This window comes from Falco naumanni, chromosome 13 (genome assembly GCF_017639655.2).
Source record: "Falco naumanni isolate bFalNau1 chromosome 13, bFalNau1.pat, whole genome shotgun sequence".
Taxonomy (NCBI): Eukaryota; Metazoa; Chordata; class Aves; order Falconiformes; family Falconidae; genus Falco; species Falco naumanni.
This window is the reverse complement of record NC_054066.1, coordinates 14638646-14665731: the sequence shown is the minus strand read 5'-3', so window position 1 is coordinate 14665731 and position 27086 is coordinate 14638646. Positions and strand designations below refer to the sequence as shown.

Below are 27086 nucleotides of genomic sequence, written 5' to 3'. Positions count from 1 at the left end.
TCCTGCAGATAAATGAATTGAAAAGACGACACCGTCCCCCCCCTTGATGAATGGGAGCCGGGGGCGGAGCGACGTGCGGGCGGACGTGGGCGCTCATTGGCCAGCGGCGGCTCCCCCTTCCCCGCGTAACTCCCCCCGGCCCCGCCAACGAAGGGCGCGCACGGCCGCCTCCCGCCGCTGATTGGCCCCTCCGCCTCATCAATCGCAGGTATTGTGAGCGCCCTGACATCCCTTCTGACAAACAGGGCTGCAGGAGTAGCAACTTTTTTTTTTTTTTTTTTTTAATATATAAAGCCTTTTTTTTTTTTTTTTTTTTCCACGAAAATATTTCCAGCGCATCTTTTTGTGTGTATATGTGCTAAGGAAAAGAAAAAAATCTTTGCCTATTATTAGGGTTATTTTCTCCCCTGCTTTCCCTCTCTCTGTCCCTCTCTCTCCAGCACTCTGGTAATGATGGCAATGATGATTTCTTGGTGATCCAGAATTTTTAAGATCGCTGAACAACTTTTTAGACTTTGAAAAGAGGAGCCCTGTAGGGACTCGCTTCTTTTGAAGTTGTTTTCCGCTTGTTTAAAACTGAAGCTCTCCAAGAGTAGGTGCTCGGTGCATTTGATTTTATTTTTAAACACCAGACGTGGTTTCTCTGGGTAGCTGACTCTATCCCTTCATCAGGTTTCTGAAATAAATCTTGTTTTCTGCACCCATCAAAACGCAGGTGGGTGAGAACTCTTAACTTTCTACTTTTGTTGTTGTTGTTTCGCCTCTTTTTTTGTTATTTTCTTTCTCCTTTCTCTCTCCCTCTTCCTTTTTCTCGCTCTCTCTTTATAGGAGTCTCTTTCATTCAGGTAAAACTGTAAATTTCCCAAACCTACATTGTTTCTCCTCCTGCTGCATGAAACTCCCGGACACTTCTTCTCACTCACTCTCTTGCTCGCCTTTTTTTTTTTTTTTTTTTTTTTGGTAAAAATTCATTTAAAATCCTCGATAGGAGCAATGTAAATTTTCTGACATTCAAACCTTTTCTAGTTCACAAATCAGTCACCCTTGTCACAGTTATTGAAATTCCTCAACTTGCCACACCAGGACGGTGGAAAAAGCAGGCGGTGTCTTTGTTGCTGACCAGGCTTTTGATCGCCAGAGAAAATTTACTTACCTTCAGATGAGTGAGCAGAAAAAGAAATAACACTCCCTTTGATTTAGTTAGAAAAATGCAGACATTTGGATTCAGTGCAAACATACAACACTTGGTTGTTTTCTAGATGCAACCCTCGATTAACCTGTCTTTCCCCAGCTCAAAGTCTATTGAAAAACTGCGGATAGTTGTTTTTTGTTCTCACTACAAAGAGCCATTGACTATATATTAAAATGATTGTTGAAAGGTATAAGTATGGTATTTAAAAGCAGAAAACCTTTGTGACTTAATCAATTAAGCTAAGCAACATTTGTACAACATTTTAAACGATGCTTCGGCACCTAAAAAAAAATCTAGTGAAACTTTAAAATATAGACCTCTTTGTGTGCATATGTATATATACACTTACGTATGTGCGTGTGTGTGTGTACATATATAAAACTGGAAATTATTTATTTACTCAGTCGCCTGCATATTCATTAGCTCTAATTATTTTCTAGTAACGAAAACACCAAAAGCTCCCTAAGAGTCGGACTTCTTCCACTTCGCCTTTGTTCAGCCCTTCACTTGCCTCCTTCGCAGCTCAGTCCGAGCCCCTCCAATTCCTAGTGCCAAACAAAGAAACTTTAAACTCATCCTCTCTAATTAAAAGCGCTAGTAAGCAATCCGCAGCGCAGGTACTGGGGAGTCAGGCGAGCAGCGCTGCTGCGCGAACCCTCCTCGGAGGAGAACTACCTCATTTCGAGAGGTGTAAAAATGGCCATTGCGCCTAGAAAACAAACAAACAAACAAACAACAACAAATAAACTTTGATACGCCTTAAAGGAATGTTTCGCTGCAGTTTATCTGCAGATGCAGTTTGCCTGTGCTCGGTGTGTGGAGATCGCTTTCAAAGCAGATGTATTATGTAATTTCCCTTGGATCTTGGGAGGCTTTACAGTTTGGGTGGTGGTTTTTTTTCAGAATAATGCTGGGCTGAATCTACACGTTTGCATTTGTTCTGCCAAATCCATTCCAAGGCATTGCAATAGCTTTACAGCAACAGGTACACCCGCCCTAGGAGCGCGCCTGTGTGTGGACGTGGTCTTTAGGCGGGTGTTACGTTACTTTCTCTATTTGGTGCTAAAATTAAGCGAAGGACATAGTTGTCAGCATTATTGTGAAGTCTTCAGGGCGATGGCATGAGGACATCCAGAAAGTTAGGTAATCCAGTGCTAGCCTGCCTCCCAGTGCAGGGAGAACCCAGTGATCATTCCAGGTCGGTGCAAAATATACGAGAAGGCAGACGAGCGGGTATTTTTAGGAAGCGTATCTAAATATACAGTGTAAGAGTGAATGTAAAAAAAAAAAAAATGTTGTGGGTTGTAGAAGTTATCAAGTGGGATTTGCGGTGCGCTCTCTGCAGGAAACGAAAGCTGCTCCAGTTCAAAGCCACATGCACCAACGTGACATATAAGCCATTAAAATATCATCCTGACGGCTCATTTCTGCTTCATCATACATTCCCTAACTGCTTCCAGAAAGCAAGAAAAGAAGAAATGAAGGATGACCGCCTCGATGGAAGCGCCAAAGAGGTGGTGGGTTCTTAGGGGGGGTATTGTTTTCTTCTTTCATTCTTTCTTTCTTTTCCCTGGCCCCCCGCCCCCCCCCCCCCCCCCCCCTTTTTTTTTTTTTTTTTTTTTTTTTTTTTTTTTTTTTTTTTTTTGCCAGTTCAGAAATGAGGGGAAACCTTCAACAGGTCGCAGGGGTAAGTGCCTGAGAGCAGGGGGTACTGGCAGCCCGGGCAGCTGGCTAACCCCCACCACCTGCCCCAAGGGCTGGACAAGAGCTCCCTGCCCTCGGGGGCCCCGGTGGGAAGAGGCTTGGCCACCCCGGGGGAGCAGAGCTGGAGCCCCGCGGTGAGGGGGGGCAGTGCCTTAGCTGCACCTCACCCACGTGGGGCCGGCGGGCGGGGGCGGGTGGAGGGAGAAGCGCCCGGGCGCCGTCGAGGGGGGCTCCGGCACCCTCCGCCGGACGAGGCGCCCCCCCCCCTTGAGTCCGGACAGGAGGACGGGGGAGGGTGGCCTAGAGGTCCGCGCAATGCGGGGCGGCAGGGGTCCGCGAAACGGGGCGGAGGCTCTCCCAGCCCCGACAGCGGCCGGGCTCGGTGGGGACGGGCAGGCGGCGGGTCCGGCAGGGTCCTGCTGCCGCCCGGGCAGGGCCGGGGGCCCGGGGCGGTGGGCAGAGGGCGAGGAGCGCTGACAATGGCGAGCCCCGTGGGGAGGCGTCCCGGGGGACGCGCTCCCCGCCCACCACCGCGCCCGGTGCCACGGGGGCGCGCCGGGGGAGCCGGCGCTCCGGCATCGCATGCCCTTCTTTATAGGCGGGTGCAGGAGGGACGGAGCCCGAGAGCCCGGCCGGCCCCCTCCATCCCCACCCACCCCCGCAGGCAGGGCCGGGGGGGGCTGCCAAAGGAGCCGGGTGTCGCCGCCAACTTCGCGCAGAGCCCGCGGAGGGGCTGGGGAAGGGGAGATGTTCCCAAATCCCTGCCGAGGGGGATGCCCTCGAGGGTGACCTCTGACCCGAGCCCCTCTCAGTGTGCCAGCGCCGGACCGGACGGGGACCGGCGTGGGCTCCTCTCCGAGCCCCCCCCGCCCCTCACCCTGCCGCTCCTTTGTCACGCACGGCCCCTCAGCCCCGGGGAGCCCGTTTGCCGGGCTGGACTCGTGGATCGCTCCGCTTGGAGCCGAGGAACTTTATTTCTGCCCCGAGACCTCCCCGGCGAGCGCTCCCGCCACCCTGCGCGGCCGCGGACGGCACAGGGTGCGTGACAAGCCGGTGCCGCAGGCTCAGCCCGACTCCCGCACCCCGGGGCCGCGCCGACAAATGCGTCCGGGGCCGCCGGGTCCCGCGGGGGCGCAGATTGTTCCCCGTCCTGCCAGCGCACCTTTGGCCGGGTGGGTAAGGCTGGGGAGGGGATCGGGTCCCGCCTGCGCGGGCTGCAGCCCCTCGCACTCCCAGCCCCAGCGTGGGACCCGGGGGGGGATCCCGGAGCTCGGGGTCCCACCAGCCTGGGCGGTGGGACATCCTCACCCTGCGGCTCCGCCAGTGGCACTGCGTAGCTGAGAAAGGCGTGCGTGGTCCAGTCACGGTTTTAGCCAATATTTACTCTGAAATCCACAACTGTTTTGCCTTTTTTTTTTTTTTTTCTTTGTCATCTGGTAACCATTTGAAATATTAAATGCAGCGATTTTTTTTTTTGTTGTTGTCCAGTTTCAACAAGTTTTGGCGAACGCTTGGGAACTGAGCACTCCTCCAGCCTCCCATCCTACCCAATAAAGCACAAGTCCTGCAAACCTCTCGCTAGCGGGGCAGCGTTTGCTGCTCTGACTTGATAAAAGTATGAGGATGAATGGAAGTTGACTAGACAATGTAATTCCTAAGGGGTTCCTCTAGTTCTTTTTATTTCAGCAGTGATTTTCAGCACAGCGATGAAAATATTGAGGACACCAAATTATTTATGACTGAGCGTGACTGTGATACGCTGATGAAGTTTCATAATTAATATAATCAAGTATTTGTGTTAGTATAGATTCTTATTTACCAGCCCTGGAGTCCCTATAATAATAGTAACAAGGGCAATAATAATAACAACAATCTCCTTTGAAGTAACTGATTCCAGATTCCAGTGTGCTTTTCTGTACTGAAAAACAAAACAAACAAACAAACAAAAAATCTGAAACCCTGAGAATTTTAAGGATAACTGCAAAATTAATTCTCGGACACTGCATCAAACCCCAGCTCTGCTCTCAGGGTTATTGCTGCCGCTCAAAGAAAGCTGTGCAAAGTTCTGCCTGCAGTAGTGGCAGTGCTCTGCCTTGCAGAGTGCAAAGAGCAAGCTGAAAATTATAGGCAGGGAGAAGTCCCAGGGTGGTACTATACTAATCCTTGCTGAGACAACAACTTGCGTTGGAGGCTCGCAGAGAGTCCGAAATTTAATTTCGGGAGGGAAGGATCTGTAAACAATATAGTCGAGTTGGTAAAAACCTGCCTTACAATAGCCTGCCAGAAGGTGAATGTCAGATCAAAGGAGAACTGAAAAGATGTCCTTTCATATTTTTTTCCCCCCTAAATCAGCCATGGAAACTTCATGACTCCATAAAACATGTGCTGCTTTGCTGGGGAGACAGCCTCCAGTTTCCCCTAGGAGAAAGCCTCTCTTCCCCCCACCCTCGCTGCTTAACTCTGGTGTTTTGTTTTGGTTTTTTCTTGTCTTTTTGAATCCACGATGACCGAGCCATACAGCGCCTTACTCATTACATATCACACACAAATGGTTTTGCTCTCAACTTTCCACCTCTCTCCCCAAACAGGAGCAAAGTCAGGAAATGAGGCACAAGACTCCCCTTGTAATGAGGAAACGAAAACGACTTTACAGAAACATCCTGGAAAAGTCAAGTAAGTTAAAATATGTCTTTTTTTTTTTTTTTTTTTCAGTTCAAAGGAGACAATATTTTTTTTTCAGCTTAGTATTTAACGTACTTGCATAAACACAAATCAGTGACACAACTCCCCACCAGCAGCTGCCTAATCCTGCTCAATGCCTATTCATTTGGAGGTTCTAGAATTAATATTTGACGACTCTCTCATTGAAACAACAACCCCTGACCCCATGTGATTGCACTGTCACATTATTCTATGACATATTCATCTTGAATTCATTTACGGACGATTTGATTGGAATGAGGTTTGACATGTATTGGATCCTATTAAAGAAGAAGACTTTGATCTTGTTGATGGGGTTTACATGATATGTATCATCTTTACCAGGGATACCAGGCTTCCACAATGCGGTGTCTAAGCAGTTAGTGACTGACAGCTTATCTGACAGGAATACCTTAATCTTGACGTACTGAACGAAATATTCTATTTCAAATAAGCATATGATTTGCTTGTCCTAGGGTAGCTCTAGGTCACAAAAAGTAAGAGGCAAACCTACGCACAAGCCGTGGCTCGCCTGGTAGCTGAGTTCCCGTTATTCGGGAGCCCTGAAATAAAGAAGTCCCCGTGAGTGGGAATGGGGCGAAGGAGTCGAAACAAAGGCAGAGTGCTCCCGAGCCACTCGGTACCTTCTCCTCTGCTCTCCGAGGAGATGCTGGGATTTCTGAAAGGCTTTCCTGATCCACCTCTTCCTAAACAGCAGTGCCTTCTGCCGGGGCCGGCGGGGACGCGGGCTTAGGTCCTGCGCCTGCCCCTGTGCCACTCGCTGCCTTCCTCATCCCTCCCCGCCCGGTGCGACTTTGGGGAATACGGGATCGCCCAGGGTGGCTTCTCGGTCCTCTCTGTTTCTACTCCTCGCTTTTTTCCCGTTCTCACAGTAAATATTAGGATTTCCAAATTAATCCGTCCCCCTCCTCTCGTCCAGGAGTTGAAGCCAAAAGGTTACCCATCTCGTTCAGGGCGTCCCGTCCCGTCCCAGCCCCCGGGCACCGGCCGGGAAGTTTCTAGCTGGCCCGCCTGGAAGGGAAGGGAAGTTTCTGCAGGGACAGGTGTAGGACAGCAGAGGGTGGGAAAAGGTCAGATTTTGCTCTTTCTTCTCGATGCTTCCCGGAGCAGGAGATGTTCCTTGCTCTTGAGCACGACTCTAACGGTGAGCAGGATTTGGCCCCGAGTCAAGGCGGGGGGGCTGCAAAACAACATGTCGTTTTGGGAGGTTTTGCGTCTCACCACAGCAAGCCCTGTCTCCGACAAAAGGTGGAAATATGGGTGAGAACCTTGCTGTGTAGGTAGATTCCCATAAAAAAAAGAATAAAACCAAGGCAAAGTGGGGCTGGATCTGTAAAGCCATCCAGCAGCTGGGGCTGCCCCCACTCCACAAAGGGCTGCGCGGTGCAGTGTTCATCCCGCAGGCCCCGCAGGCCGGCGGGGTACGGGGGTGCGGGCAGGGACCCGAGGGTTGGGGCTGGTCGGCCCCGCACCCCGAGGCGTGGGCAGGCAGGGCTCTGCGTGCCGCACGGCGGGGGAGGGGGAAGCAGGGAGGGGGCTAGGCCCCCCTTAGGGCACAGCCCCGACGTGCGGGGCTCATGTCTGCCGGCCAGTGCTGCCTCGGCCAGCTCGCCCCTTCTCTGAGAGCCGGGTAGGGGCACGGGGCGGACCGGGGGAACGAGGAGGAAACGTGCTTGTGGCTCGTCCTTACAGCATGTCACCTCTGCAGAGCAGGCACGGGTGGGCTTTGTGGCCGGGGGCTGCAGCCAGGCTCGCAGTGACACAGCAGTCCCTGGGGAATTTGTACTCAGGACCGAGCTGCCCGCCTGTTCGCGTTGATCTGGCACTCAAAAGAGCACCATGATCCCTCCAAAGTTCACTTCCCTTAAGATAAGATCTGTCCTATAGATCTTATAATGATGTTGTCCTCTGGACCTGCCCTGATGTCCGAGTTCCAGCTTTAGCTCAGGGTGTTTCTGTCCTGCTGCTCGAGCAGTCCTGCTTTCTCCCTGGAAAGGCTCCGGGTTCATCCAGCTCCTGAGTTCAGAAGGTAGCCTAGAAGGGGATGCCTTTACCGTAGCCAGGTGGGTTGGAAAGGAAATAATAATAATTAAAAAAAAAAAATGGCCCTGCAAAAGCTGATGTTGACACGTTTGAGAGCTTGCCGAGAGGCCAGCTTATCTGGTCGAACACGGCTCAGGCCGCTGCCAAAAAGCAGGAGACTCGGTCAGCCCTCGAGGGGCATCCATAGGAGCTCAAGCTGCCAAAGGGCTGCACAAACAGGCATTCAAGTTTTCAAAACATTCTGGGAAATGCGCGGAGCTCGGCCGGGTCTGGCCCTGCTCCCCTCCTCTTCCCCGTTTCCCCGCCTCCCCGCAGTCATGTGGCGGCCCCCACCCGCCCCCCGCCCGGCTCCCCCCACGCACTCGACCGGGGCTCACACCAACTTCACCTAACAGTGAGGGACACCGAGGGCCAGGTTCTCCTGCACTGCCTGCAAAAGGGAGTGCAAGAGAGCCCTGAGTGAGGGGCGAGCCGAGAGCCATGAGTGTTTGACGAGAAACCATCACAATATTTTAAATGAGCTTAGGGCAAACCGGTTATGACAATTTTTTTAATTGTTTTCGCCCTTGACTGAGAAGTGTCAGAATTGATGGATAACAAGTATGTAGAGATGCAGTGTTTTAAGGAGGTATGAGGAAAGCAGCTTTATTTGGAATTCACACTCTCAGTACATTTGTAAGTAACAGATTCATACTTCCTAACGTTTGTCTCTTCTGTGCACTCCTATTGAGATGGTCATGAATAGGACTGTCAAATCCATTTCGTAGAGCAAGTAGACTTGAAAGTTGAGATATTGTGAGGATGGTGTGTGGTTTAAAATGCCTGCGTAAACATGTTCTGTAAGGATGGAGAGCTAATTGCATCGTCTGTCACTTTTCATCATCTCCACTCAGAAAGATGTACACAAGGATGTATCTATAGCTAGCTACCTAAATATCAGCCTTGTGTTACAGGGGAAATATGGTGAGAGCCAAGCAGAGCCAAAATACGTAGCTGCAGCCAGCCCAGAGTACGTGAAGCTGTGAGAAAAATGTCCCCTATGCAGTTATGTGTGTCCTACACTTTAATCTTATGGCTTCCGATCATTGGCTGGTAGCTTCTGTTAGTAGGGTAGATTGGTTGACATTGCCAAATGGTTTCTTCTTTTACTACTTAACATGAAACCTATTGATCATCAATACTGTTAAATTTTTTTATGGAGATGCAAAATCCCGCTCTGGGAGCTTTACCTGGCACGTATGTGGTAAAGTATCCACTGGCAAGTTACAGCAAGTTGATGTATTAAAATGCTGAGAGTTTGACACGATGGGTAGAGGATTAATTGTTGCTTTATTTAGTAAGACTGCATGTTTATTTGTATGTCAGGGTCCAAGCTCTGTGGTCATACGGTGGGCAGATATTTACAGCTGTGTTTTTCCTTCTTGAGGCAGAAGAATCTTTTCCTATGTTTCATTTACTCTTCTGGGGTTCACAATCCCCTTCTTAAAAACTTAAGTAGATGCTTCCTTCTGTGCTGAAGCCCTAAGCTTTTCTAAACCTGTAAGGCCTCAGCGTGCAATGCTGCAGCCCTGGCCCACGCATCCACCCCGCACGACACGAGCCCGCAGGCCTGGTGTTTCCTTCAGGTGAGACGCATCAGGACAGAGTCAGTTGGGAATGTTTTGCGATGCTTTTCCGTCAGGCCAAGGATGGGGGTTTTACGTAGAACTCGCCTGCAAGTGTGCGTGAGAGAGAGGGAGAGGGGAAGGGAGAGAGACTCCCTCTTCTGGGTTAGACACTCAGGCTCAGCCTGAGCATCACCATGTCTCACATTGCTCTGGCAGCCAGTAACCGGATAACCGCTGGAACTTGCCAAAGGAGGGAAGGGGACGGGGAGACTTCCAGGAATCCTTTGTCAGGGCTCAGGCAACGGTACAATGTCCCGAGCGCCAGGCCAAGGCGCACGCCTACCAGCGAGCCGGCGGTGCGGCCCTCGGCGGCGGCTGCAGCCGGGGGAGGCCCCGCGCGGCCAACAAGTGTCAGGGACCCGCGGGCCACTCGGGCCCGCCGCCGCGGGGGGCGTGGGGCCGCCTGGCCTCCCGCCGCTCCGGCCTGCCGGGGCCCCGGGGGGCTCAAACGGGGGAGAACCCCGCGGGCCGCCCCCCGCCTCGGGGCAGGGCAGCGGGCACAGACAAAGGCCGGGGCGGGCGGCCGGGGCGGGCGGCCGGGGCTCTCCCACCCTCCCCCGCCTTGGCTTTGTTTCCCCACGGCCGAACCGGCGGCGGAAGCTGGGCAGCGGCCGGGCGGCGCGGCCCGGGGGAAGACCCCGGTCAGGGCCTCCCGCTGCAGTGTCCCCGGCCCGGGCCGAGGGGCGCCGCAGGGCGGGGCGGGGGGACCGGGAGGGGCGGGGGGAAGGGGGCCGCCCGGCGGCAGCGCATGCGCAGTCCCTCCCCTGCGCGCACCCTCCCCGCCGCACCGAGCGATAACCCTTTCAGTCAGCCGCGGGACCTGTCATTCGTGACGTCACCCGGCGGCAGCCAATGGGAGCGCGCGGCAATTGTTTGGCCGGCGGGGCCGGTGCCGCGGCCCGGAGGCGGCGCGCGGCCGCCCGCGCCCCGTCCCGTCCCGCGGCCGCGCCGCGCCGCGCCGCGTGGGGCTGCCCGCCGGCCCCGCGGGAGGACGGGCCCCGCGGGGTGACCCCCCGGCCCGCCGCCGCCCAGAGCGAGCCCCCGCCGAGCCCGCCCGCTGGCTGCGCCTCTCGCGCGCCCCGCCGCCGGGGCGGTGGGACAGGGAAACTTTTTGCGGGGAGAAAAAAAAAAAAAAAAAAAAAAGTTGTCGGCCCCCCCCACCCCCCCCGTCTCTGTGTCTCTCTCCTCCCGCTGTCAGGTGACTTTTTAGCGTTAGAAGCTAATAACCGTGGATGCTCCGGGCATCCAGTGATGGACCCTGCTGCTCTCTCCAGGCGGAACGCGGCGCTGAGATCAGTAGACTTGGCGGGGGCTCCTCGCCGCCACCACCGCCACCCCCCCCAGAGCATGACAGGCTTCCCGGGCTTCGCCGGGCACCCCCACGCCACGGCGCCCACGCCGCCGGGGGAGCACGCCGCCGAGTCCCGCCTCGGGCCGCACCCGCTCCGGCCAGAATACATGGGGCACCGCCACCATCCTCCTCCTCATCCTCCTCCTCAGCATCACCCCGCGGCCCTTAAGCTCAGCCCTGCCCCTCATCCCCACCACCACCTCCACCACCACCACCACCACTATCATCATCATCATCATCATCATCATCATATGGCAGGCCAAGCCGAGGTGGTCTCTAGTCAAACGGGAGCGTTTGGCCCGGCGCAGTCACCAGCAGTCCCTTACCCCGTCTCTCACCCAGCCCAGGCTCTGGCAGCAGGTAGGGACTTCTTCATACGCAGAGACCTGCCGGCCCCACTCATGCCAGGGCTGACCGAGCAGCACCCCGCTGCAAGTTCTCACCACGGACTGTTTGTCTCAACAACAGGTAGCTACCCCGGACACCATGGTCACCACCACCACTCAGAAGCTGGGAATCCCTCTCTATTCACTGGACTCCATGAGCAGCCTCCCCATGCAGCTCCAGGTGGCCATCTAAACGGACAGATAAGACTGGGGTTACCTGGAGAAATGTACGCCAGGTCTGAACATTTCACTCAAGTACCAGCCTCCAGGACAGATCCTTTTGCTGCTTCTTCGCTTCATAGCTACGGTGGCATGAATCTGAACGTGAACCTGGCTCCACACCACGGCCCGGGTGCCTTCTTTCGTTACATGAGGCAGCCCATCAAACAGGAACTCATCTGTAAGTGGATTGAGTTGGACCAGACTCCCAAAAAATTATGCTCGAAAACTTTCAGCACGATGCACGAGCTGGTGACTCATGTCACGGTGGAGCACGTTGGAGGACCCGAGCAGTCCAATCACATATGTTTCTGGGAAGAGTGTCCAAGAGAAGGGAAACCTTTCAAGGCCAAATATAAACTTGTAAATCACATCAGAGTCCACACAGGTGAAAAACCTTTCCCCTGCCCTTTCCCAGGCTGTGGCAAAGTGTTTGCCAGATCAGAGAATCTCAAAATACACAAAAGAACTCATACAGGTCAGTATGTAAAGCTCTCTTTACTCTCTCTGTGTGTTATTCAGCATACTGTTTTGCTTTATTTTGTTTTTAATGTATCCTTTGCGTTGTTATTGAATGCACGCCAAGTACTTCTGGAAAATAAATTCTCAGATTTGTTTGCTTCTTTACCGCTTGGAGGAGGGGGGAGGATAGGAGGGGGAAAAAAGGAAGAGCGAGAACAAATCTCAGAATTCTCGTCCATATATTTCTCTGGTTGTGCGGAGAGGCTGCTGTAATGTTTATGCGGGTAGATCTGTGTAAATATCGAGTGATATAGCTACTATTTCTGCTTATTCACACAGGCGAGGGTGGGTTGTTGGGGTTTTTTTTTGGCAATTTAAAGTAGTTGGGGAAAAAATGAAATCATTGTGCAAGCTCACAAATTAAAAGTGAACAATAGAAGTTACTACTTGTCTAGTCAGTTTTGACTGATGTCGCTGAGATGCTGCTGCTCGAACATTGTGAGAATAACACAGCTGCGACCTTTTCGTTCAACAGTTTTGTTTTGGGCAGAGGGAGTTTCAAATGTTTGATCTGAATAACATTGACATTTTTAATGAGCATTCCCTTCCAACGACTCTCTGCATTCGCAAATATGGGGAGCTGCAAGTTCTGATTCTCCTCGGGAGGGAAAAAAAAATAAAGGAGAAGAAAACTCGGTATTGTTTCGGCCTGTACGTTTTGAAATGTCATTTGCAGATCTGTTAAGCGAAACTGGGACATGTGTCAGAAACATCTGTTAGTTCTAGTTAACAGAAAATGAAGTAACTCGATGGACGATCTTGCAAAACTACGTTTGAAATCTTCCGGCCAGGAAAGCATTTATAATTAATGAAATTGCAAGTAGAAAGTTTTCACACTTCCAGAAACAGCTTGTGAAGTTGTATTAATTAGTTTTGCAGACGGTGTTTGTAGTCTGTAGCGCTGGCCCTTTTTTTTCTTTTTTTTTTTTTTTTTTTTTCTCTCTGAAGAAGAAGATAAGAAATAAGCCCTTTTTGGAAAATGTAATCTGTTCCAGTGTAGGGTTTTCCACCTCCCACCCCCTTCTGTACAGCCTTATGCACTGCGAGGGAAACTACATAATCCTATTGTAAGATCTGCTTACAGCCAAACGATTTTTTTCGCCTTCCAGTTCATAAAACTCCCCTTCCCCCATGCTCGGTGCAGGGCTTGACCTTCCAGGAGTTGCATTTTTACGATATAACTCGACGTGATATAATTTGCAGAACGTACACTAATTTCGTGTCGCTATCGTCTAAACATAGCACGGAGGTTTTACAGCGACCGTCACTCGTCACCTAATTATTTTTCCAGCGCTCTATGAATAGCTCGTCTGTGTGCGGGGGGGTGGGGGGTGGGGGGGGGGGGCGATGGCAAAGTTGTGCTCCTCTGCTGCCTCCTCGGCCCCCTTTTTCCAGGAGAAAGGAGTATCCCCGGGTCACATAACTTGTATCCGAGCCAGCCTCTTCTCGGATCAGCACAGGTACAGCCATTAACCGGGAGAGCTCATCCCTTAATGACAGTGTTTTTCTTAAGTAAACAAACTTTTACTGCTCTTTAACGGCCTCACTGTTTGAAGTCTCTGAAGCAGAAAATGGCTAAATTCTTGGGAAAACTGACCTACATCGGAGAGGCAGGTTCAGGGCAAACGCGAGATCGGAGGTTTGCGTTTATTAAACATCATTCCGCACGTCTGTACTTTTCGCTTTAACTTTCCCGGTGATTAATTGCTGTATTGTGAAAACTCCTGCAGGGCCTTTATGGTTCCACCGTTTCTATTAAACACCCAGAAGTTGTCAAAAACGCAATGTTTCTGAAACCCTAATAGAACTCGCTACGAATTATTCATGAAGACAGTTCTAGATTCAACAGGAAAATTATTGCCTCCTCAAATATTAATGACTTCTGATTTCTCCGAGGCTGGGGAGCAAGGCAGAGGGATTTCTGGCGATCTGCGAATTTTCCGGCTTGGAGGATAAGGCCGTACGGGCGGCGGCGGCGGGACGAGCAGGACGGGCAGGGACCACTTCGCCGCCGTCTCTGCGGGCCAGGGACAATGGTGCGAGACGTGGGACGGAGCCCCTCTCCCTCCCGGGCGGCCCCCGCCGCCCCCGCGCCCCGCCAGCAGCCCCGGGGGCCGCCACCTCCGCCACCCCCCCCGCCACCCCCCCACCCCTCCCCGGAAAAGTTGGTAAATACCTTAATCCACTCCCGGAGACGGGGGATTATGCCACAATTTCCAAGCTGAGTTTCACTGAACACTTTTGCCCAGCTACAAGTGTGGGGGTAAAATGGCGGTTGAGATCCTGCGCTTCTCCATCGCCCGGGGAACTTTCTGCGTGGCTGCACCTCCGTGCTCGGGCTGCGGCAGCCAGGACCTGTAAAATGTCCTCTCCCTGCCGGGTAGGGATTTCCACGTAAGAAAACCTGCTCTCGCGAAAGGAATACTTGCAAATGGCTCGGGTGGCTCCTCTTTATTGAGGCGTTCAGAGAATGCAAACCGGGCAGCTGAGAAAATGCTGCCCTCTTCCCAGTTGAAACCTGACTGTACGGAGGGACCTTTCAGTGGCTCTTTCGGGGGCTTAAGCGAAGTTGAACAGTTTTCAACTCTCGGGAAAGCGGGATGCGCCGCAGCCCGCTTTTACCTGAATGTAACTCACTTTGCACAAGCGGAGTGCTTATGAGGATGGCTTTCCCTGGGGTCTCCTAACTTACTGCTTGCTTGTACTACACTAATATCCTTGATTTGTTGTCTCAACTTAGATGCTGAAGGTCAAATTGTTGCCTTACGTGAAGCTGTAATTAGATTATATGCGTGCGTGTGTCTATGCATATGCACCGCTGTATGTCGACAGGATTTGGTTACAGGATCCGCATCGTTTTCTCAAAGACCTTATTTTTAACCTCTTCCCCCCTTCCCTCTAAAGCCAGGTATTTACCCATCCTCTGTGCAAACGTTAGTGGTGCAGGATGTGAGAGCTCCTCATTGATTATTACAGTGCGGAAAGGACATACTTAAAACGCGGAGTCATGAGCTTTTTCCCACCCACCTTGCATAAAGTGCATTCATGTGAAATATTTGGAATGCCTTCCTTTATGTGCCTCTGCTCGCAGCCGAGCACGAGGTGGGCTGCGTCCCTCCGAAATTTAATGGTGACGAACTGAGAGGGGGAAAACAAAAATCCCAGGAAATGCAGAAGAAAAAAAAAACACAAACAAAACCACAACCAAAACCTGGAAGCTTTTACAGATAGTGGAAGTCCTTTCGACCACATACGCCATGATGGTGAACACAGTGGCTTTGTTTGCTCTCTACGTTTAAGGTTCGGCCGTGTATTTTTGTGGTATCTTCTGCGCCCTGCTACTTTTTGGGGTTTGACGGATAAGGAGGTTATTTTCATATTCGGTTGGTGCAAGACCTGGGCACTCCTTGGCGAGCAGGGTTTTGCAGTTTGCTATTATCAGCGACGATGATGTAGTCATAATTTCATCCCGAAGCTGTCCGTGGCGTGTTTCACTGAAAAGCTCTATGCTGTGTGCCATGCCCGGTCCACACGATCAGAGGTTAAACTTTCACACGACTCCAGCAACATGATTGTATTTCTATTATGCTTAACGTCACTTATCATATTACCAGACAAATTAATCCCGATTGCAATTCCTTCCATGACTGAGTAGATTCAAATGAAAAGGGAATACTACCCTCACGACAGTGCCATGCACCGGCCTAGTCATCCTCTCGCTGAATCTCTAGCGTTTTGCCCCCCACAATCAATGTCTTTTTGAAAGATTTTGTGCCTTAACGCACGGTATCAGCAAGCCGGGGAGCGGGGAAAGGAGGGGGGGCTGCGGATCTCGCACGGGATTGTAATCAGCGCAAGAATGGAGTGGATGAGATGTGATCTAGCCAGGTTATGAATAACATTTCCACGTGCACCTGGGGGAGTGTGAGAGATTTATTTAACGTAAAAAACCTTCCTAGGGATACATCACTGACCGCTCTTTCTGCAGGACGTCGGGAGTCTGCGGGGACAGCGCACGTTGCTCAGAGCGAGCACTTGGCCTCTTAAGTTTTCCTTATCGCGGGGCTTTGTCTTTTGCACAGGCCCCCACGTAGATACGCAGGGCAGGGGAAGTGGGAGGAGGAGCTGCCCGGGCAGGGCGCTCCCGGTGCCGAGTCGGGCGGGCACGGAGCGGCGGCGCCGGGGGAGCTCGGTGAGGCGGGCGGGGAAGGGCAGGCCCGACGGTGCAGGGGCAGGCGGAGGCCGGAGGGGAGCTGCCCCGGGGTGAGGAGCCGTTCCGGGGCCGGAGAGAGGGGCCCCGGGGGGCTGCGGGCTTGGGGGGTGCCGGGGTGAGCCGCTCCCTGCCCCGCGGCCGCTGTCGCTAATGGCTGTGCTCGCCCATTGCCTCCTGCAGGGGAGAAGCCGTTCAAATGTGAATTCGAGGGCTGTGACAGACGCTTCGCCAACAGCAGCGACAGGAAGAAGCACTCGCACGTCCACACCAGCGACAAGCCCTACAACTGCAAAGTGAGAGGCTGCGACAAGTCTTACACCCACCCCAGCTCCCTGAGAAAACACATGAAAGTGCACTGCAAATCCCCTCCTCCCAGCTCTGGCTACGAGTCCTCCACGCCCTCCTTGGTGTCCCCCTCCTCGGACTCCGGCCGAGAGCCCCCCGCCTCCTGTTCCCACGCCGAGCCCTCCGCGCCCGCGCAGCCCGCCGCCAACCTGAGCGAATGGTACGTGTGTCAGGCCGCGGGGCTCCGAGGCCCCCCCGCGCCCCCCGCCGCCCCCCCGCCGCCGCGCCCCCCCCAGCGAGCCCCGGCCCCGCTGCTAGTGCGGGCGGCGGCGGGGGCCCTCGCTCGGCCGGGGCCGGGGGCGCTGCGCCGGGCGCGGGGAGGCCGGGCGGGCGGGTAGGGCAGGCGTGGGGCCGGGGAGGGACGCGCCGCGCAGCGCACGGGTGGCCGGCGGCGGGCCCCAGCCCGCGCCCCCGGCACGGCGCACACCGGAGGCTGCTCCCCTCGGCCGGGGTGCTGCCGCCCCCTCCCGCCGCGCCGCACACCCCTCTCTGCCCGTCTTGCTCCAGTCTGTTTACAAGCCCGCTGATTTGCATCCCCGTCCCTTCCCTCCCTTTCCCCTCCCAGAAGGACCAGAGTGGTTTCGTACGGAGTTTGGCTGTACAGATTCTCTCCTGTCAACAGTACTGTGTGCTGCAGTGTTCTGTTCGCCCACGTTTTCCTGTCAGTGTGTTTTTTTAAGGGAAAAAAAGATATTAAAAACCTACTATTTGTTACCGGATTGTACAAAATGGATCCATTAAATTCTTTGATTAATTAACCCGTTCGATGGACGTTTCTGTAAAGAATCTACTTCCTTCTCCCTCTTGCTGTATATAAATACGTGTATATATATATATATATATATATATATATATATATATTTCCCCCCTCCCAGTAGTCGCTAATAAAGAAAGGCCCGGGGGGGGATGTGATGATTGACTGTCCATTTTAGCTCCCACTGGTAATGACTTCTAATACCCAAACATGCCCGTCCCCACCCCGAGCGTGGCTCCTGTTGAATCGTGGGCGCTGGGGCTCCCGGGGGGGCGGCGGGGGGGCAGAGCCCGCTCGGTGACGTCACGGCCGGGGCCGGGGCCGGGCAGCCTCCCGGCAGCGCGGGCACCTGGGGCCGCTGCTCCACGGCGTCTGCCCTGCCGGTGGTGCCGGTGATAAATGCTTGTACCTGTCCGGCAGCGCAGGTTTAGCCCCTTCACCCTGCTCCGAGCTCCCGGCCAGACCCGACGCAAACCTTCACTCCTCTGGTTCAGAGAAAAAAAGAAGGAGGGGGGAAAAAAACCCAAATAAATAAACAAAAACCCTCCACTGGGGTAGCTTGAAACTGCCGAATGGTGCCGGTTTAATTACTTTAATGATGTTTAAGAATACCAGATAGTATAGGCAAATAAACAGCATGGGCTGCTGGAAGAGATTTCCATGGTTTGCTGAGTGCAGACAGAAGGCTGCTGTAACCGCATCTTCTCGTGTCTGGTACATCACCTCTGCACCCAGGTGACTGGGGATGGTGTGTGTACACACACACATGCGAGCGCGCGCGTAAATGTATATATCTATAAATACAAAAGCGACAGGAAAATAAATAGCTGGTCAGTGGCTAAAAACACCCCCACGCCCAGCGCCTCCCCGGCTGATGCAGCTTCATTTTCCTCCCAAGGCACCAAGTAGGGGTTCCCCTCCTCACTCGCCCAAACTCGACAACTTTTGTATTCAAATACCTCGAAGAGTGACAACAGCGTGTCGCTACCGGGAATAGACGTAGGGAATTACCTAGGCGAGAGAAATGTGCGAGACAGGAGCCTAAACTAGGGAGGAATCGTGCCCCTCTGCAGCCCCTGAAACTTGTGTCGTGGAAATAGAGAAGTAGAGAAGCCAGCTGCGGACAGGGAGGATGTTTCCATCGTGTCCCGAGATCTGTTTATTCCTTTAGTTCTCTATTTACAGAAGCATTTGGATGTGCAGGTTAATCACGTTTAATTTTTCATTTGCTTGTTACAGATGTCTACCCCGTTGCTCTCAAGGTAATCTAGACAGACGCAGCTGAAAGCCTGAATCTTATGCCTTAGACATCAAAGCAAGCTCGCACAAAGAAGTATTTCTTCACAACGGTGAATCTTCATGGTAAGTTAGGATTTCTATGGCAATAGGCAAGTCATACTTAAATAGTGAAAGGCGAAGTCTGGAGCCCGTCCAGTCTTTTCATTAAGGACATAATATTTACGTCTAACAGGCCCTTTTTCTTGTGTATACAAGTATATATTTTTGTTTGACGCGAACTAAATCATTTTCATTTAATTTCCGGTAAACAAAACCCACGCGAACAGGGCACTTGTTCCAGACCATAATAAAAATGGATAAGACTGTCAGGAAGAAAAGGCCCGCTTGAACCGTCGCCTCGGCTCACTTTTGTTTCTGCTTTCTGCCGGGATCAGAGAATGCGTTTGGGATTTGAGGCCGAGTTTCTAAAGGCAAGGAAATGGTTTTTAAGGGGGAAAAGAAAAGGAGAAAGGTCTAATCAAGCTCGGGTTGTTCAAAGGGCCTGATTTTGGGGTTGAAAGTGTGAGTTTTATGGTGCATCAGCATGCCACGTTAGGATCGCTATGGTAATGAGGAAAGCAATAGCAAGCGGCCTTCAAAGGAGGCACACTCCATTTGAGACAGTCTATTAAGATACATTTGCACTGACCTTTGGTTTCATGCTAGCTTAATACACTCAATCTGCTCCCCGCTAGAGATATACTTCCTCCACCTCATGCGCTTCGGAGGAGCTGGGGCTCGCTGGGCTTCGCCCTCCCCCCGAGGCCGGCTCCACTCCGCCGTTGTGGCCCCGCTCTCCTTGCCCCCAACGTCAGGGGCTGCCAGCCAGGCTCGGGGTGAGCTCCCGGCCCCTCTCCCCAGCATTTCTGACCAGCTCCCAGCAGCAAAGCCCGGCCACGCCGCCCGAGACGTGCTCCGCTCACCTCCCCCCTGCCCAGCCCTCGCAGGGGGTGATAGGATGGGGACGGAGGAGACCCCCCCTCCTCGGGCCGCCTCGGCCCCAGGGAGTAGGTGTGCGGGTGGAGGTTCCCCTAGGAAAGCGGGGCGCGGGCCGGGGGAGTTGCCCGTGCCCCCCGTCGCACTCACCCGGCCCGCCCGGAGCTGCGCGGCAGCGAGCAGAGGCTCCGCGGTGCGGGGGAACTTGACACCCGCACGGCCGGGGCCATGGGCGCTGGGCCATGGGCCCAGGAAAGTTAGAAGTCCATGTTCCAGTAATTGTCTTGTTGTTTATTTTATCCAAGTACCCTGGTGAATAGGGGAAAAATAAACATGATGAAAAAAAATTCAAACAGTTGAGTCGTCTTTAGTGCCAGCCCTTGTGGTTGAATAAAAAGGATGGTCCAATTTCTATTGAGCTGAGAAATCTTTGAAGTGGGAGTTATTATCTGAGAAATTCCTGCTCGTCGTCCTAACAACGCTGATGAAACGTAAAAGGTTCTTTGTCAGCGATTTGTTCTCCTCTCTGTCAAACTCACCCAGCCCGTTAGCTTTAAACCGTTTCTAAAGAGATAAAATCAAACTTTTAAAGATAACTTTAGGGGCCCAGAGGGTGCAGAAAATACCAAACTATCGAATCCTGTGTATAGACATACATCTGGATATATGTGGCTGTGTCTGTGTGAAACTCTGTCTGTGTACAGATCTCCATAGATGTCCGTATGACCTTACTGTTCGAAAGTTGAAATGATGTCCATTTTTTTGCATTTTATCCTCTGAACTTTTCCGTCTAATAAATTATTCCTACACATATGCTGCACAGAATACGATTCTTGGGAGAAGGCAGAAACGTTGGGTTTCATTAACACCAGTATGTGACCAACAAACGTTTTCTTTCCAGTAGAGTGAAAGCAAGAGCATAGACATAAGAGTGAAGGCTTTGATCATTTTAACAGTCCGAATACCTATTAAGCATGTATATACTGCAATGTATCGAAGTTGTTAACGCATTCAAAGCGATGGCTTCCATATGCTCTCATGTTTTATTGTCCGTAAGTGTAAAGATAGTCAAATTGCATCCCTTTCGTATCTTCATTTTATAAACATCACGGTGTATACTGAAATGATTCCCCGATCGAGCTTTATTTAGTAGTTTCTCATTGGAGATCATGCAATGCTCTGTTCCTGACGCCAATTCCTTGAAGTTGTAACTCATCAGTGTACTTCTGTTTTAGTTGCTACAGAATGATCTGAGCCCAATCCTGCCATGCTAAGCAACCCCATTAATTTAATGGGACTTTTCCTGAGTAAAGACCGAGTCAAACTGCAGTGGAGTGGGTATTTTATTATTCTTAATAACAATAATTTTGGAGCTTGTCATATTTATGGGAAAATCTACCACATCCCTTGTGAACTGTACAGAGAAGAAGCCTCTGAAAACGTAGCTCGCAAAAAAAACATTTGCAATGTTGATATGCTGTATCTCTTTCCAGACTTCTTATATTCCGTATTTTCCTTCATCACACGTTTGATAACGAAGGAACGTTCTGTTGTGTGTTTGAACATACTATTTATTTTTAATATTTGGATTTTTTTACAATAAATATTTATAAACGTTTCAATTCTATGGTTATTTTTACAAATGTGCACTTTTAAAATATGTGTTTGTACTGATGATACCGAGCCATTCCTAAAACACTGTGTAATCAACCTTGTCTTTCTGTTGGTTTTTCTATTAGTTGAAAAAAAATTTCCCCAAACCGGTGTACTATTAATGTGGTGTACAATCAAGTACTAACGCGTGTTTTTTCTTGGTCTTTAACCTCTTTTAATGTTAATCGTTTTAGGTTGGCGTTTGCATTAAAAGAACAAAACAAAACACTTCTTTGGCTTCATTTCTGAGATAACGTTTTTCAGATCGGAGGTTTTAAATTAATCGTGCTTCAAATATTGGCGGAGGTGCAGACTGTGAAAACAGAGCCCGCTGTCACCCCAGTGGAGCCTTATCCCTTTGTCGTCCCCCCCCGGTTACCCCTGCAGTGGCACCCTGCCCCCCCCCCCCCCCCCCCGCAGTGTGCAGTCCTGGGGTCACTCACACCCCGGGTACCGGCGAGGGTTTCCAGCCGAAAGGCTGCTTCTCCCCCCCGCCCCCAAGGAGTTATTGTTTGAGCAGGGCGGGTGAGGGATGAAACTGTTTGTTTGAAGAATTTCCCCCCCCCCAAAATGAGTCCTTGTCACAGTGACACTTTTCCTAAGGTTCCTGGGAGGATTTAGAGCGGTTTACTTCTTTTTAAGAGGGAAATGCATTCGTCAGCTAAAGTAATCTGAAGGTAAGCCTTCTTCGCCTTGCTTGCTCCCCTAACCGATTGTAATACGTTGCAGGGTTTCGCAGCTCCCGAACATGCCCGGAGTTTTTTTCTTCGCGTGACTTTTTAAACCTCAGCTTTGCGATTTAGAGGGATGCAGCGGCCCTGGGCGCAGAGATGGTCCTAACCCCGGCGGGCGCAGCGCGCATGCGCGCTGCCGTGACTCCTTTTAAAAAAGGAAAACTTGAAAGAAGTTGCCTAACACAGAGAGATGACAAAAAGTTGGCTTTGGCTGGTAGGAATATTGTCAAAAAAGAATACATTTTATTACGGAAAGAGAGAGAGAGAGAGAAAGAAAATAATTAAAGAAAGAAAAGAATTCGAGAAAAAGAACCGAAGGAAAACATTTTCGCTGGTCTGTAAAAGACAAAAAAATGGCCCATAAAGGAAAGGAGGGCTAACAGTACATGCTAATTAAAGAATACAATTCTATGGTCTATAATGATTGAGCGAAGACATGTACTTATTACACTTGACTGTCAACAAGGGAAGGAATGTCCCCTCAGACAACATGGTGAGAGACGTGTGGGCATTATTAGTGGTCCTTTTATAGACATTGCCTTTTCTTTCTCAATGCTGACAAACCATTTTGGAGGGAACCATCCCCTGTTGCTTCCTATCATCGATCCCCATGCAAGCCCCTGCATTGTGCAAGTGCATTAATTAAAGACCATTCATTTAACAAAAGAACATTGTAAGTTCAGGAAAGGAAGATTAGAAATATGAATCAGTAACTGAGACCCGTTTCCACCGCCTTATCGGAGGAAGCGGAGGGGAAGGACGTGCAGCGTGCGGTTAAACCCACCTCACCTCCCCAGCCTGAGCTCCCCCCACCCCCCCCCCCCACCCCGCTCGGCCACCATTTAGGCTCTTTGGGACAGAAAACCTGAAATGGATTACAACTGGGGGTAAAAAAACCAAAAACAAACAAACAAAAAAAGATTGTTGTCAAGTGTCTGATATGTCGGATTGCTCAGCCCTCCCCTGCCCCCCGCCAGCCTGCCCGCTCCCAGGGCCCGCAGCGCCCCGCACAGCCGCCGCTTCCCGGGGCCGGACCCCCCTCTCCCCGGGAGCCACTGCGTCCAGGGCTGGTGTGCGTCTGTACACACAGCCCCACGCACATTTGTTATGTCAACGGGTTTTTCCAGCTGCGCGTAGAGGCACAGACACACAGACGTGCGCTCATCCCTCCTCATCCCTTCGCTGCCTAGATTTTTCCAGTCCGAAGGAAAAAACAGCTGGTCCCCCAAAGCCGGTCGCGACACGGGCGTGACTTGTCGTGAGAAGGTAGAAGGAGAGAGTAGGGATGCGGAGGTTATGCGGGAGTGGGGGAAGGAGAGAAGTCGGATTCCCAGTATCACCCACATGACTTGCTAAGCGGCTCCAGCTTCTCTAAAACCTCTGGGCCATATGTTAGTTTATTTACACCCTTTGTCTTTTCGTGTGTCGCCTGGTGAAAGAATATTCCTGGGATATAAATGAAAGTAAGCTAGGGTAAACAAACAAGGGGAGCGCCTGCTTAAGGGATATGTAACATTTCTGAGATCTCAACAGAGCACGTCGTTCCCATGGTTATAATGGGGCCAGGATAGCAATTAAAGCTTTTAGTTAAAAACCCCAGATTTTTAATGCTGAATGACACATTGACTCCATTTTCTGACCGATGATTTAGAGTTTTTGCAAGATTACACTAGGGGAGGAGAAGGAGGGAGGACGACAAAAGTCACCGCAAAACCAACTCTTTAACAGTATTAAAAAAAAAAAAAAAAAGAAAAAAGCGCCATAACAGATTAAGGTGTTCCTAATGATGGCAAGAGCTCAGAAAAACCTCTGCAGCTTTCCCATGAGGCTGAATATGTTCCAGTTTCTGCATTTGGAGCTACCCAGCTCCCAGGCGAGGACCGCGCTGGCTTGCCTGGATTAGGCGACGAGACCCCGCGGCTTCGGGCACCAGCTCCCGCGCTTGGAAATCCGCGCATCAGTTTCATCTCCCTGTTCTCCAACCGCGGCGTCAACCCCATGGCCGGGCTAGAGCACGCCGGGCTACGAGGAAACCTTTTTCTTAAAATACACAGGACGCCCTAACAAATGGGCTGATTATTTTTTTTTTTTCTTTTCCCCCAAGTCAATGTTACGCAGAGGATCGGCTCATCACTGCTGCAAAGCCTGCCTGCAGGTCACTGCGCTGCTGTGCGCCCCCAGGGGCAGCCCCCCCGGGGTGCCGGGGAGCGCCCGGGGAACGGGAGCCGGGCTGAGCCGTGCGGGGCTGCGCTGCCCCCCCCGGGACGGGGACCCCCCCCCCAGGCCTGCTCTGGGTCCCTCCTGCCCTCGCCCTGACTAGCTGCCGCTCCTGGGGGTACCTGCTCCAGCCCGCCCTGAAAGCCAGACAAAAGCGCGGATCCCCCCCTTTCCCTTCCCCTCCACCCAGCTGTTTTGGGAAGACACACACACATACACACACACACACAAATTTATTCTCCAACTTTTGACTAGTCACTGCTGGATTAAATTATCCTCTGCCCTGGGGGGGGGCAATAGTGAAGCAATAGTAGCTCCTTGCTCCACCGCCTGCTCCTGCGAGCGGCTGGGAAACAGGGTGCATCTGAACTTGGGCAGAACTGGGCTGCCCTCCCACAGCCCTCCTTCCCTCGTCCCCCCGGGGCCGGGGGTGGCCGGGCTGGGAGTCCCGGAGGGGGGGAGTCCGAGGGAGGTTTCAAGGAGGGAGGTTTTGTTCTCCCTACCTGAGGACAGATTAATCCTCGCATATACTTGATAAAGATGAAGATCTTGCTGGGAGGACGGGGCGGAGGGAATGGGTGGGAAAAGAAAGAAGGAGTCACTGGATTGTTATTGTCTAGAAAACAGGCCACCTTTAAAAACCTGTTGTAGAAATACAGAGACTCCTTTAAGTGTGAAATATCATTTCATTGTAAATAGTCAAAAAAGAGTCGGTAATCCAACTTCCGGAAACTGTTCTGAATTATTTCAGCAGACTCTTTTAAAAGAGGATTAGCAGGGCTTTAGGGGAAAAATCCTTCTGTTTTATTCAATCTCTGATTTTATGTTATAATTACTAGATGTAAAGACTCGCGAATTAGTATGCAGGCGTCGTTCAGACATTATGCAGGTGCTATTCTAATCATTCAGCTTTTTAATTAAGGAACGAGGTAAGAAAACAGAATCATAAAAACACTTTTGTGAGAGCTGAGAAAATCGTGAGCGACTGCATGAATAAAGCCTTTATACCTTATCCTGACAGGTCAGACACCAATTGCCTGACTTACGACCTTTTCTTGCTGAAACAATGGTTAACAGCTTTCTCACCTTGTTCCCATTATAGCTTTTATTCTCTCGGAGAATTTATGGAAATGGCCCTAAAATGCTTACACTAAAGAGGGATGCAAAAAGGTATTGCAATTTTAATTGGTGCGTGTCCCGTACAAAGATACTTTCATTCGGGTCGTTCGGGAACGGAGAGTCTCAGCCCGGCACGAGGGTTTGGGTAGACCGAAACGGTTTAAAGCATAAAATTCTCCTCCAGGAGAGGAGGGGACACAAACAAACAAAAAACCCACCCAAAGTTGTCGGAATGCCCGGGCAGCCGCCGCGGCTGGGACGGCGCCGGCTCCCCTTTGTTCAACGCATCAGAAGGCATCGTGCTCCTTGATCCCGCGATGCAAACTTAAAGCCTTTGTGGGGCTTTGTTATTATTATTTAATTTCTTTCCCTCGCCTTCCTCCTCTCCCCTCCTCTCCACCCTCCCCACGCCTGCCACTACTGCATCACGTGTATTAACATATGAATGAAACAACCAGAGCCAATGCACTTAAGGTAATACCTATGCTCCGTTCTCGCCTGATTATCTTTTTATAGAAAGTTACATTAACTAATGACATTTACATAAATATGAATAATTAGCAAGGTGAGTAATTCTGCTCCGGCGGGGGAAGGCGGAGTAGAGAAGTGCCTGAGACTTGCGCCCAATTTTCGGCGCAGCAGACCTGGGCGCTGCTCGCCCTGGCACCGGGCAGGAGGCGCGGAGTCGTCTGCGGGGAGGAGGGGAACTGTCACATTTATATTGTTCTCTTTCTCTCTCCCTCCCCCCTCCCTTAATGTGAAACTTTTCTCTTGTGCCCCTCTTTTATCTCCCCTCCAGACCTCCAGTTCTGAGCAGAGTTCAGTGGCTGTAAATGATAGGTTCCCAAAAGCATCAATCCGCGCTCCTCTAGTACTTGGCCGAGAACAATGCAAGTATTAGGATATCAGCAGCACTCGAAATGATCACGCGTTAAATTATTTTGCTTTCACGGATGAGGGGGCTTTTTTCCAATGTAAATCAAGCGCTTTAGTTATTAAGTCTGAACACTAATCTCCAACAACCTTTACATAATGTGGCAGAATGTGCCACACCACTTCGCACCTGCACTCTGAATAGAGCCGCCTTTTCAATGTAAGACACGCTTGTTGCCCCTGGGCTCCAAAGGAGTTGTGTGAATAAGTCAAGCTTTTTGAATACCCCTACTCGCTTTCTCTTCCTCCTTTGATCACAGAAAATGTCTTCTAATTTGTCCTTTTTCATTGTAACAACGTTTTCAAGTCTCTTTTTATTTTCCAAACCACATATTTATAAAGAACATAAATCGCCCCAGAAAACAAAAGTTCTTTCCTCGCCAACTGGCCGAGTAGCCTATGATCACTTTGTTATTCACAAGGAGAAGGGGAAAACAAGGTTCTCGCAAAGACTGTTGCTTCTCGAGTTTGTCCTAAACAAACGTTTAACTTTGGGACGGGATGCGGGGGGGAGAAACGTGTTTGTTCCCTTCCAAAATAAGGGCAGACCCATTTGACTTGGGGATCTGCTGGCGGTTCTCTCCAGGCTGGTGGCCAGCTGCGCGTCCACCTTCTGGGTACCGGCGCTAAATGGCGTGGCAGAGGGCAGGAGGGACCGCTATCTCTCCTTGCCCACTGGAGTGGCTGCAGCCTCCGCCTGCTTCCTGAGCCCACCAGACAGCTCGGGGCGAAGCCAGCTGTAGCGAGCGGGTCCACACGCATTAATTCTTAGCTGAGCCGCCTACTTTAACGACCTTCGAGGATAATGAACTCTAATTTATAAATCCGCGCAAGATGTCAAAGTTAATAGGGAGCGGAACCGCTGCAAAAAACCGCCGGGCTCCCTCCCCCCACCCGCCACCCCCGAGCCCCCGAGCCCGGTTTTCCGCCTCGGAGCCGGACAGCGGCCGCCCCGCCGCCCAGTGCGCGGTGCCCGGCCCGGCTGCTCCGGGCTGCCCTGCCACCTCCGCAGCCCGCACCAGCTTCAGGGACAGAGGCTGGAGCCCACCAGGGATCCCACCTCCTGCCTCCGCCTCGGCCCCGTCTCAGACATTTCCGA

At 51.7% G+C, this 27086-nt stretch overlaps 1 protein-coding gene across 1 annotated transcript; it reads left to right on the top strand.

The window, feature by feature from the left end:
- The first annotated feature begins 10511 nt into the window (after positions 1 to 10511).
- Positions 10512 to 16813, top strand: ZIC4 (Zic family member 4). The gene is made up of 3 exons (XM_040613799.1): positions 10512 to 11038; positions 11147 to 11761; positions 16199 to 16813. The coding sequence occupies exons 1-3, from the start codon at positions 10579 to 10581 to the stop codon at positions 16699 to 16701; spliced, it is 1578 nt and encodes a 525-aa protein (XP_040469733.1). The 5' UTR covers positions 10512 to 10578; the 3' UTR covers positions 16702 to 16813.
- The last annotated feature ends 10273 nt before the right edge of the window (positions 16814 to 27086 follow it).